General features: G+C 31.2%; 1 protein-coding gene across 1 annotated transcript in view; it reads left to right on the forward strand.

The window, feature by feature from the left end:
• Positions 1-13,074, forward strand: part of LOC143069143 (muscle-specific protein 300 kDa-like) — a 226,470-nt gene that overhangs the window by 110,607 nt on the left and 102,789 nt on the right. The window contains exons 79-81 of the mRNA XM_076243628.1: positions 112-264; positions 857-1,024; positions 1,592-1,768. Coding sequence (XP_076099743.1) covers positions 112-264; positions 857-1,024; positions 1,592-1,768 — 498 coding nt within the window. The remainder of the gene's footprint in view (positions 1-111; positions 265-856; positions 1,025-1,591; positions 1,769-13,074) is intronic.

Raw genomic sequence — 13,074 nt, forward strand, 5'->3', positions numbered from 1 at the left:
TAACAACAACAAAAATCAATGAAAATCAAAGTAAGGGGGAAGGGTCCATTGAATTTGGTTTGAGTTATCTCTCTTTGACTATAAATTGCTTAACTTAATTTAATTTTGTAGCTTGTACTGAGTGATGTTGAAAATCACCACAGACTAGTAAATGAACTGGCCGAGAGAGTAGCAAACCTTGAGGCTCTTAGTGAAAATCCTGATGTATCAGATTCTTTGTCTGATGTACAGAGTCGATACGATAGAGTCAGAAATAGAGCAAGGGTAGGTTACAGATATCAAATAATAGTTTTATTTATAGAATAAAAACATTAGTTGATTATTTCAATGGAAACCAACAATTTAAATGTGATAGAGGGAGCATGAAACTTCATTATGCAGTAGGCACAAAACCACAAACGAATGGACTTCCAAGACAATGCTTTTAATGTCTCAACAATATGATTGATTGATTGACTAATTTTTGGTTGCTTAATGTCCAGTGGCAAATATCTCAACAAAATGTGTTTAGGGGCTAGGCTTTACACTGTAACTGCTTAATAATAACTATTTATTTTTTTACAAAATAATAATCATGAGGATGATGTAAGCAAAACATACTATGAAACATAAATAAAACAAACGACAGTTTCAGGAATCAAGAAATTGTACTGATTAAACCAATGTTTGGTAAATTCAGTTCAAGTGATGTACTGACTATTATACACTTCTATATTGCAAGTATTTCACATTCTTAGTCTTAAGATATATATTATACCAATATGCATCTTGGCGATTAGGTAGGTTTGTAGACTTGCAAAACTTTATTAATCATGATTATTGAAATTTCAAAAACATATATTTTATTTATTTCTAGGAAATAGTGGCTAAATTGGACAGAGCATACCATGATCATTTGGACTTCCATGAAGCTCAACAAGATAGTGAGAAGTGGTTGTTGCAGACGTCATTCAAACTCATGTCCCATAATTCCCTCAATGTCAGCTCTATGGAAATCACTCAAAGACAACTAGACAAACACAGGGTTAGTTTCTATTTTAAGATTCTAAAGATAATTTTGTGTCAGGCTTAGTTTCCCTCTCGAGAAAACATTTTGAAAAAAGGGGGATAAATTTTCTTTTTTTCATTTACCAGGTAAAAGAGAAATTCTAAACAAAAAGGAACCTTAAAGTTCTTATTGAATAAAGGAATGTGTTTTCATTAACTTTTCCAGACGTTGAGTATTTAGAGGGGTGTTAAGGGGGCATCTGCACGGAAGAACACAAAATAAAATTGCTTTTTCACGATGGACAAACAATTAAAAATTTCTTGCACGTTTATCTTTTTACCGATTTCACAAAACACTGTGAATAACAAACCTTTTTCACGGCTGCACGTGAAATATAAATGGCAAAACAGGTTTTGTGAAAATAACCCTTTACCACCCTCTATTAAGTATTGAAGCGTTTGAATTCATTTAATTATATAATAATGGAGGAACTGAAAAAAACTTAATGCAATTTTCATTGTTCTTCAAGATCTTTTAAAACAGTGATTTTTATTGTTCATTTGATAATTAATGTTAATAATGAATAAATTATTCTGGCTGCAGGCTCTCATAAGAGATATAGAAGATTATAGAATGACCTTGGATATGGTTAACAAGAAAGGTCGTCATCTAGCAGAAGACAACTGCCGAGTTCCTAAAATGGCATCACAAATACAATCACAGTTACGAAACTTAGAAGAGAGTTACCTCAATTTACAATCAACTGCAGAACAAATCAAGGTAGGAAGATTTCTTTTCATATGCTATATATAGTCTTGTTTGATAAAACACTAAAATGACAATAAAAATAAAGAAAATGCAATAGAATTGATTAATGTTAAATTCTGAAATATGTTTTAAGTAGCAATTGGATAAATTGTTTAAATCTTTTGCTTAAATTTTTTTCATAAAAGTAGATTCAAAAATTTATCTATAAAAAAAAGTGCATTTTGTAATTAGATATATAAAATAAACTAATCTCTTTCAAACGTAGTATAAATATAGTCTAACATTTTGAGGGACTATAGAAGCATAGAATTTAGACCTACAGGTGAATTGGCCCATGTCTTACACAAGCTGCTTTTATCTACCTTTAGACCTGTTTTAGTACTAACCATTATTAGAAGGACATATGCAAGGATGGTCAAAAGTTCAGTAGATTTTAACTTTTTTCTGTCTTTATTTCTCCTATTTTCTATCAGTGCATGAATGTATGAGAGCATGTGTGTGTTTTTTATGTACATGAGTGAATTGATGTTATTTGTGAATATTGTACTGTATATTTTTCTGAAGGGAGATATTTTTATGGTCTGAATACATTTTATACAACATGGAAATAAAGCCACCATTTTTATTTTTTTTTGCGATTCCCAGAGTATAATCTATCCATTCATCATAACTTCATTGATTGTCTTTCATTTTTCATTCTTATCTGCTATCTTATACTCTTCCTTTTATCCAATCTGATTAAAATACAGATCCTGTGTTAAAGATTTGCTTACAAGGATATGAAAATGCTACATTCTACACTCTGTTTTAAAGACCTTTCAGGATCCTCTTGTTTTGTCAGTTTAAAACACACCTCCAAAATTTTGAAGTCAGAAATTTCATGCATACTGAAATAATTGCCAAGAACTATAAGTAAAATTGGGTGTTGTCAGATTCATGTAACCAAAGCTTCGACACAATATCTTTATTTTTATCAGATTGCCTTTTATCATTTATCATGTATGTTTTTTCACTCATTAAATTTTTTTGTGGGGGGTGGACATTGTTGTCTTTGTGTCATCATTTTGTTTCATTGGTCATCCCTTCCTTTATGTCCAGATAACAGCAATCAGTTTTGTATTAAGACATCATCATGCAATTTTTCAATCAAAAAAATATTTTGGCTGTTTTATGAAAACATTCTTTTGGGTCTTTGATAGCACTTTCTCTTACTCCACTATTGATGTATTTTTTAGAGTCTAAACTTGACACAATTTCAAAAGCCAATCCAATCTGTTTGTAAGTTTTTTTTCCCTCTGTATTTCCTGTTGTCAAATTTTGATCTGCTTAAGAGCTAATTTCCTATTGCTTGTAGGTTAAGACTTTGGTCGGCTTGCTTACTTTGTTTGTATAAACATTTGCTGGAGCATTGTAATTAAGATTGATATCTGCAATATATATATATATATGGATTAAGTGGAGTTAAACCTGTACTAACATTGTCTTGTAATGTTTACATGTACAATTGGACAACACCCAAACAGATTTAAGTATAATGTATACAGGTTTAACTCTGCCTATTATATAGTGTTTGCAGATGTCAATATTCATTACAATTACAAAGCAAGCAAGCCAATCAAAGTCCTAATCTACAAGCATAAGGAAACTAGCTCTAAAGATCAATTTACTTTGGGGATAATTTTATTTATTGTCGAGTGTGTAGAGAACACACATAACTACACAACACCAAAGGAAAGGGGGAATATAATCTGTCAGTTTTCAGAAGAAAGTTAAGAAATTCATCTTTATAAAATTTGAAAGCTGTATTTTCACACATTTTAACATTCATTTCATTATTATGAAATGCTTTAATCTGAAAAGCAGACACGGCACACCAGCCTATTTTTTTGGTATATAATTTTGATATTTTATTAATGTTCTATTTAAGGTGGTACCCAACACTTTCACTAAAATTAATTTGGCTCGTTTAATTTTCATTTTGACAAAGTATTTACTTTGACCCTTTAACCAAAATATATAAATTTCAAAAATTTTGAACCAACCATTTTATCAGAAAAATTACACTGGTTATATAGCAGTTTGACAAACACCAATTTTGATAATTGAGAAGCTCAATATCCCCTTTACAACACAAATTAATTAAAACGTTTAGCTGATTTTACAGAGTTATCTCCCTGTAGTGTTAGGTACCACCTTAAAGGAACTTCTTTTATAAAAATGGTGTTATTTTGAATCTTTGCCAACATCCATAAAAATAAACTTCAATATAGAAATCAGTGAGTTAAAGTTATACATCATTTTGGATCAAAATTCCATATATTTTTACAGTTTGAATCAACATTTTCATTTTGTGTCTATTCTATATTCTTAAGTTGTGTTTTTCATCTAACATTACTTAATATTTGAAAACACTGAATGTTGAGTGTGACAATAACATTTGAAATCATTTTTTTTTGTCATTTCATATCTAACTTTGACCAACTTAACTCTGCAAGACCTCAATTTTTGACCATCCTTTGACATTTTAGCCTTCTAATAGATATCAGTTTCAAAAGTAGTAAGAGTTTTTATTTTGTATTATTTATTTGGCCAAAGCCACCAGTTATTATAATTCTCCGTTCAAGGTTACTTCAAGTTACACTGGTGTGTACTGGCACTGCACTTATATATAACTTTGTAGTTGAATTTTCTGGTGACGGAAACATAACAGTTAGTCTATGATTTTCATTGAAAAATTTGTTTTTTTAATAATAATTTGTTTAATTAATTTGATTTTTTTTCGTGTAAAAAATTACTAAGTGATTATGTTTGTGGTGACTTGTTTGGCAATTTGTGTGAAAATTGGAATTTTCCTCTTTCTTCAGGTCGTTCTCGATCACATTGATCTATATTGGTACTAGTCTCATGGATCACAATGACCTATATATCCAGCCTCTACAACTTTAATAGAAAGACTATCGATCGGAAGACTTCAACATGAAGTGGACCATTTTTCCTTGCCAGTTATATTTAGTTCTGACAGTCATAAAATAGTTTCTAATGAATTGTGCCATTATGTCGCTAGTTTTAGATTTGTAGTGTTGGAAACAAACTTGCTAGCATTATATTGTTTACATATTTATTTCTATTTATTTATGTGAATGTTCACTACTTGTTATTTATACGTTATCTGTGATACCAAATCATTCCATCCGTATTTGTTACTTGGTGCTTTCAGAAATGTGTCTTTTTATGTAAATGTATTTTTTAATTAATTCTTCAAATCCATTTTTAACTGTTTTATGAGAACTTTGATTTTATACACAGTATTATTAATTATTTTCATTTATATGTAATTTTGAAATATACATGTACATGTATGAGAGAGAGAATATGTTCTGCAACAATTGTATCATTTCTTTTAATATATACATATATCAATAACTCCTTAACTTGACCTGCTGTGTATTTTCTAACTGCCTTTTTCTTTACTTATTCGTGTATTATGTGCATGGTTTCAATGATGCATGTGTGTTACTCAGTTATTTCCCTTGTTCAATTATCTCCCCTTTCCTTTCTACACAAACTTTAGCAGCAAAGGGCCACAATTCACCTGTGGGTTTGGAAATTTATGTTTATAAATAATTATAACACATATAATCTAGATTTAATATTGTTTTATATGCATATATATATTCTTTTAGGTTTTGGAATTATTTTGAATATGCAAAAGATATATAGAAATTCAGTATTTATTCATCATTTCAAAAAAGAAAAACTATCAAAACATTATATTTTTGAGTTTATTTTTTGTAAGATTCTATTGCCTTTTTCTTATTTTTGTTTTGATTAACAATGTTGTGTAGTTTTCTTCTTGGAATAGATATATCTACCTTCATGAAATGGTTCAAATCTTTGTTTCACTTGAATGAATGTTATTTGGGAAAACAAAATTTGAGGAATTTATTCCTATTTGTTGTGCTGTTAAACAATGAAATGAAACAAAACATATGATTGCATCCTGATCAGCCATTTGGTTTTTTTTCCTAGACTAAATATATGTGGTCCGTGTTTAAGCTAAATAATAATTAACATTTTTAATCATTTTAAATTACAATCATAAGTGTTTTTAAATCATTTGTATCTAATAAATGCTCTAATTGATTCGTATAACCACACTCACTCTGTATCTGTATGATTGCTTGTGTTTGAAATGATATTAAAACCATTATGAAAAGTGAGAGATCAATTGGATGTGACCAAGTCATATTTATCATATAGGTATTGAAAGACTACAGTTTCTAAATAGGCGAGGGGGAAACCGAAGGTTAATTGATATTTTTTTGTCAACTTTTTGTTAAATGGAAAACAAATTGAAATTTTATTTGACGAAAAAAATGTTCAGGAATGTTGAAGATATTTGTTAAATAATTCATTGTTTATTTGGATTTTATAAACATTACATGTTTTACATCTTAAATTTATCAGCTGATGAAGGTTGTTCAACAGTAATTTATTTTCATTGCTTTTTCCACGTTTTATGTGGTAAAGTTTGAATATCTAAAAAAAAAAACAATCACTGGAGATGTCTGAAATGATCCTGGAAACTCAAAGTATCAGAACCTTGTTAAATAAGAATCTAAGCCTTTTCCTTATAATTATCCCTAATTTAACAGGCCTTTCAGGAAAACTGTTGATCTTCAGCTTACGAACTAGCCTTATTTTCAAACTCAGTATTCAGTAGATTTTATAGGCAGGTCTAATGTTAGATTTGTATGCAGTGTTTTTAATATTTTTAAGAATCTCTTTTTAACTTTTAAAAATTGTGTGAATCTCTTTACTAATAATGATAAGTGATCGGCTAAATGATACAGTTGAAGAACATATTTATCATAGGTTGTTTTCATTAAATCAGACATTGAGATTTTTTTTCAAGCGGGAAATTTTTTTCCTTTTTCAATTATTTTTGTTGTTGTTATACCTGAAAGCATACTTGGTTACTGTTTTGTAACATTTTATTTGTAAATTCAGAAAAGTGTGAAATGTGAGGAAAAAATTTGTGAAATACTAAAATTCTGAATATTTTCAGTTCTCCACTTTTACCATCTATTGAAAGATATTCAAATTTTATTTTTACCCACAATTCCATTTTTCTGATATTTACATACATCTGTGATTTCAGTATTTCTGAACATTCCTTGTTGTTAAGCCAAAAGGAAAACAACACATTTCCGTCCATTATTTATACACCAAGCGTTTTTTTATTGCCATTTTGATATGCTCAATAGTTAATTATAGATGTATAATGTTTACACAAGAACGTAGTGATTTGTAGCAGCTATTATTAAGGCTTCGACACCAGGATTGTCGAGCTGTTTTTAATGTTTTTTTATATAATTAACTCAAATAAAATGTTGAGATTACAATTTACTGTGTTTCTTATTATGATTTTATTACCATATTGACCGAAAAGAAAGAGTGTACAACACAAATTACACAATACTAAGAACCAAAACTCACAGACCAAGATCAAATTTGGGTAGTGAGTCACTTACCGTTCTAGAGTTTCGCCCTTTACAACTTGGAAATTGCCCATTTTTGTTTCCACACCTTTACTCAAGTTTTGCTCATCCAATTTTTAATTTTAAAAAAACGTACGCAAATCTAAGAACCAAAACTCATGGACCCAGATCAAATTTGGGTAGAGAGTTGCTTATCCTTCTAGAGTTATGTTCTATACAACTTAGAAATTAGCAATTTTTTGTTTCCAACTCTTAACAAGTTTCCTCACCAAATTTTTTGAACCTCAAAAACAATTCTAAGAAAGAAAACAAGCAACCAAAGTTCAAATTAATAGGAACTACCTACTAATTTTCAGTGATATTTACCCATAGTATATACGCAAACTTTGATCAGAACATAGCCTCCTTTTACAATAGTTTAGTACCCGTATTTCACATTTTTTATGCCCCATGTATGCCCATTTACGATAGTAGAAGGGCATTATGTTTTCTGGTCTGTGCATCCTTTTGTCCGTCTGTTCGTTCATTAGTTGGTTCGTCTGTCCCGCTTCAGGTTAATGTTTTTGGTCAAGGTAGTTTTTGAAGAAGTTGAAGTCCAATCAACTTGAAACCTAGTATACATGTTCCCTATGATATGATCTTTCTAATTTTAATACCAAATTAGAATTTTGACACCTATTTCATGGTCCACTGAACATAGAAAATGAAAGTGCAATTTTTTCAGGTTAAAGTTTTTGGTCAAGGTAGTTTTTTATGAAGTTGAAGTCCAATCAACTTGAAACCTAGTATACATGTTCCCTATGATATGATCTTTCTAATTTCAATGCCAAATTAGATTTTTGACTCCAATTACACGGTCCACTGAACATAGAAAATGATAGTGCGAGTGGGGCATCCGTGTACTGTGGACACATTCTTGTTTACAAATACTTCATTTCTGCTGATACCAAATTGTCTGAGTTCAACTTTCACTATGTCAACCAGATCCCTTTTCTGTAATTCCCAGATTCCTCTTTATTACTCCTCATTACCCATGACTTCAACTCCACTGCCCACCCTTTATTTCAGGTTCCGTAACTCTCAGTCATCATAATTCATTGACTTCAACTCCACTGCCCACCCTTTATTTCAGGTTCCGTAACTCTCAGTCATCATAATTCATTTACAAAATACAAAATGTAATCAAATGACTAGGACAGTCCTAATATATATCAACTTATCAACTTATTTGTGTCTTGCAAGAAAAAAAAATGTGGAAATACATCAAAGTAAATCTGACAGAAATGATTCGTTGTTTCACAAGAGATAAAAGTCACCATACAAGCCTGTCCTAAAGCAGGAGCCTGTAATCCAGTGGTTATCGTGGTTATTGTTTATTATACCAGTAGTTGTTTATTTTCCGTTTGTTGTTTGTTGTTTTGTTGTTTTGTACACAAATCAGGCTGTTGGTTTTCTTGTTTGAATTATTTAATATTTTGTTATGTCTAAGCCTTTTAAAACTTGCCATGATGTATGAATTTTGCTCATTATGGAAGACAATACATTGACCTATAGTTGCTGAAGTTGGTGTCCTTTTGTCTCTTGTGGATTGATGTCTCATAGGCATTCAAACCATGTCTAATTTTCAGTATAATGTTGTGAGTATTACCCTCCTGGCCACATTGCCAAAATATTTTTGAATTGAGTCAAAAATTAATGCATTAGCACTTGTATTTACGAAAGTCACCTGATACTTAGAAATTGAGGGGGAAGAAAGGTGCCTGTAACTGATAAGTGTTTATTTATATTTAGAATAGCTTCAGACCTTTTTTCATCACAGACACAACTTAAAGTTGTATATGGTCTGCTTTTAGCAAGACCTTGACTGCAAGTACTTGTAAACTGGCTTATTGTGGAGACATAATGATGTCACATGGCCTTGGTCTTAACTTCATGCTACGGCTGTAAGATTGATTTTTGTTTAGCCTAAAAGTCACAGAAAGCTCAACATAGGGATAGCGGTGGCTGCGTTAGCTAACTGCTTAAAACTTTATATATAAGAAGGTGGAAGACCTGGATGCTTCATATTTTGTATATAGATGCCTCATGTTACAAAGTTTAACTCTGTCACATCACTCACATGCCCATTGTCCTTGACCTTATTTTCATGGTTCAGTGACTACTTGAAAAAAAGTTGTATTTTTTTGTAATGTTAATTTCTCTCTTATTAAGAGAAATAGGATAACTATATTTGGTATGCAATTTGCAAGGTCCTCATGCCCATCAGACAGTTGCAATAGGTTTACTATATTTTGGTGTATGGAATGATTGTAAGGTGTACATGTCTAGTTGGCAGGTGTCATCTGACCTTGACCTCAGGTCAACTATTTTTGGTGTATGGAAATATTTTATGAAGTGCATGTCAGTCTCACAGGTTTTATTTGACCTTGACTTCATTTTCAAGGTTCATTGCTCAGAGTTAAGTTTTTTGTATTTTGGTCTGTTTTTCTTAACCCTTTCCTCCATAGTGACGCTTTTTGACGCCACCCCCTTTACTCCATAATGACGCCTTTTGACGCCTGTGTAGTACCTCAGTTGAAACGCTTTGACTACAAAATGTCTGCATCAGACTTAAAAAAATTAGTATCCAATATGAAAAGGATATTCATGAAAATATCTGATTTGAATTTCATTGATGAAATATTCATTTTAACAATGCATTAATACTTTAAACCCGATGAATTTTTTTTTTGTTAAAAAAATCCTATGCAATTCAAGTATGTAAGAAAAAAAATTCCATGGAGGAAAGGGATAATTATACTGTAAGCAATAGGTCAACTATATTTGTTGTATAGAAGAATTGTAAGCTGTACATGTCTGCCTGGCATGGTTCGTCTGACCTTGACCTCAAGTCAACTATTTTTGGTGTATGGAAATATTTTATGATGTGCATGTCAGTCTCACAGGTTTTATTTGACCTTGACCTCATTTTCAAGGTTCATTGCTCAGAGTTAAGTTTTTTGTGTTTTGGTCTGTTTTTCTTAAACTGTAAGCGATAGGTCAACTATATTTGTTGTATAGAAGAATTGTAAGCTGTAAATGTCTGCCTGGCATTGTTTGTCTGACCTTGACCTTATTTTAATGGTTAATTGGTCAATGTATTCCTGATGTTCAAATGTAAGTCCGCCTTGACCTCATTTCCGCAACTACTTACAAATTTGATAAAATAACAATATATGATATGTGGGATCCTTGCAAGGTCTTCATGTTCTTCTGCCAATGAACTAATTTCATTAATCAGTGATCAAAATTAAGTTTTCATAGTCAAGATCATATAAGGGAATATAAGTAATATGTCAAATATATTTGGTGAATAGAATTATCGTAAGATGCACATTTTTGTCTGGCAGGACTAGTTTGACTGTAATATGATTTTCATAATTCATCAGACAATGTTAAGTTTTAGTGGTTAAGTCCATAATCAGTACATCAGGTACTATAAACAATAGGTTAAATACATTTTTGTGTTTGGAATGATTGTAAGCCGTATTTGTCTATTTGACATTGGTTCATCTGACCTTGAACTCACTTTCCTCATTCACTAGTCTATATTTGTTTTTGCAGTTAGATCAGTTTCTAAGATTCAATAAGCAATAGATTACCCGAATTTGGTGTATGGACTTATTATTAGGGGCATTTGTCAGTCTGGCACTTCATCTGACCTTGACCTGATTAAATGGACAGTCAATGATGTTAAGTTTTCATAGTCAAAAGGGGACGATAAATGGCTGACCCGTGTTAAAAGAGAGCAAGCCATATCTCTTGCAAGTTGAAGGCTCACTTGTAGATTTTGAAAAAAGAGCAGGCTAATGTCACTCCAAGGCAGCACTCGCAAAGTGGAAAGGGATTAATATAAGTTGCAAAACTTGTTTCCAAATCCACTATAAATAAATATGTTTAAACTAATAATGTTACGTTTATCTGATACTCGTACTAAAATCTTTATCTTAATATAATCATAATCTGTAAAGCAGGCAAGACCTGAAAGTGTGTGCACTGTTGTTGATCAGGTAGGTGTTTGTCCAGAATCTTATGTATAGTGAATTCTGGGCTGTTGTCAGTAAAGCTTTCTTCTTTTTGACAATGATACATATAGCTGTAACAGGTCTGCATTTCTAGTATTATGGTATGGTATTGCCCCTTAGTATTTTCTTGCATGTTCTATAATATATGGACTTGTAACTGTGTATCTACATGTATTTACATTGGCTTTTGATACTTGGCATGTTATTATATGGTCTTAAGACAATTTGTCACATACCATTGCAGATATTCTCTGACCTTGTCCTTTCTTCTCAAGCTTAAATAAATGGTTTGTTGAAACTTTTGTATCATTTAAAGTTGGCTTTGATATTTGGCACATGCAACATCTCAAAACAAGGTGTCTTGTACAAACACATATATAATTTTTATTCTAGAATGTCTTTCTTGTGTCTTTTCTTTGCCTAAGTGACTTCTACATACAAGGGAGAGACAATTGGGTTGACCACAGAGGTTGTTAAACTTTATAATTGCTAATTTGCTGAAGGTAACCTATATTGAGATAGTCCTTGTTAAGAAGGTATATTATAATTGGTGTGTAAAAAGTTACACATGTCAGACTTAACATTTAGTTTGATCATTGATACCTATACCCTGCCTGTGATCAGGATAGTTTTTGTATTGAATGAGTTGAAAGTCATTTGTACGCCCTATACATGTTTAAGGTTAAAAGTTTAGGTTTAGGTGGTCAATCATGAACTTGTGGTCACACCATCTTTAAACTTGTTTAACATTTTAAATTTTGATGTTAACTTCTAAAGATATATGCCATATTGATGTTTTGGTCAGTATTTTGCATGAAGTTAAATTACTATTAGTACATATCAGTTTGAGGAAGTGTCCCCTAGGTCATGTTCCAGTGACTTTTGAATTACTTACCAATTTTCAATGGTTAAGTTTTCTGCTGAAGTTAGTTTGGTATGAATTACTTTTAATAGACAACAATATTTTCTATAAAGTTACATTATTGTCTGTACATCTCAGTTGTAATGTTCGTTCGTCCCTCCATTTGTCTGTTTGTGTGTCCGTCCCATTTCTGGTTAAAGTTTTTGGTCGAGGTAGTTTTTGATGAAGTTGAAGTCTGATCAACTTGAAACTTAGTAAACATGTTCCCTATGAGGTGATCTTTCTAATTTTAATGCCAAATTAGAGATTTTATCCCATTTTCACGGTCCACTGAACATAGAAAATGATAGTGCAGATGGGGCATCCTTGTACTTGGGACACATTCTTGTTTAGATTTATGCTAAATGGATTTATGACATTTTGGTCCATATTTTGTGGTTCATTGAACATGGAAAAGTGATCATAGACCAATTAAAATCTATAGTCAATTATTGAAACTATGTTACCTAGATTTAGTATATCAGAGGTTTCTTTTTCATAAAACTAATAATACCTAATGCCAAAATTGGTTTAAAGACAAACTATGCATTGTTTACTGGTTGTAATTACTGGTACCCTTACTGTCCTATAGTAAATTGGCTTTATAATGATACCAATAAACATTTTATGTGAAATTTAAAATAAATAAACACTAGATAGGGTATAGTTTTAATTGTTAAAAATGGGGAATAAGTCCTCAACGAGGAAACAGAAGTCTTCTACAAAATTGAAAAAAGTGGGGTCTGGAAAAGCTTCCAAACATCGTAAAAAACTAAGAAAATCAGTCAGCTTTCAGGTAAGAAATATCAGTTTGATAAAAAAAAAAACTATTTCATATTTTATTTTTAACAG

The sequence above is a fragment of the Mytilus galloprovincialis genome, chromosome 3 (genome assembly GCF_965363235.1).
Source record: "Mytilus galloprovincialis chromosome 3, xbMytGall1.hap1.1, whole genome shotgun sequence".
NCBI classification, from domain to species: domain Eukaryota; kingdom Metazoa; phylum Mollusca; class Bivalvia; order Mytilida; family Mytilidae; genus Mytilus; species Mytilus galloprovincialis.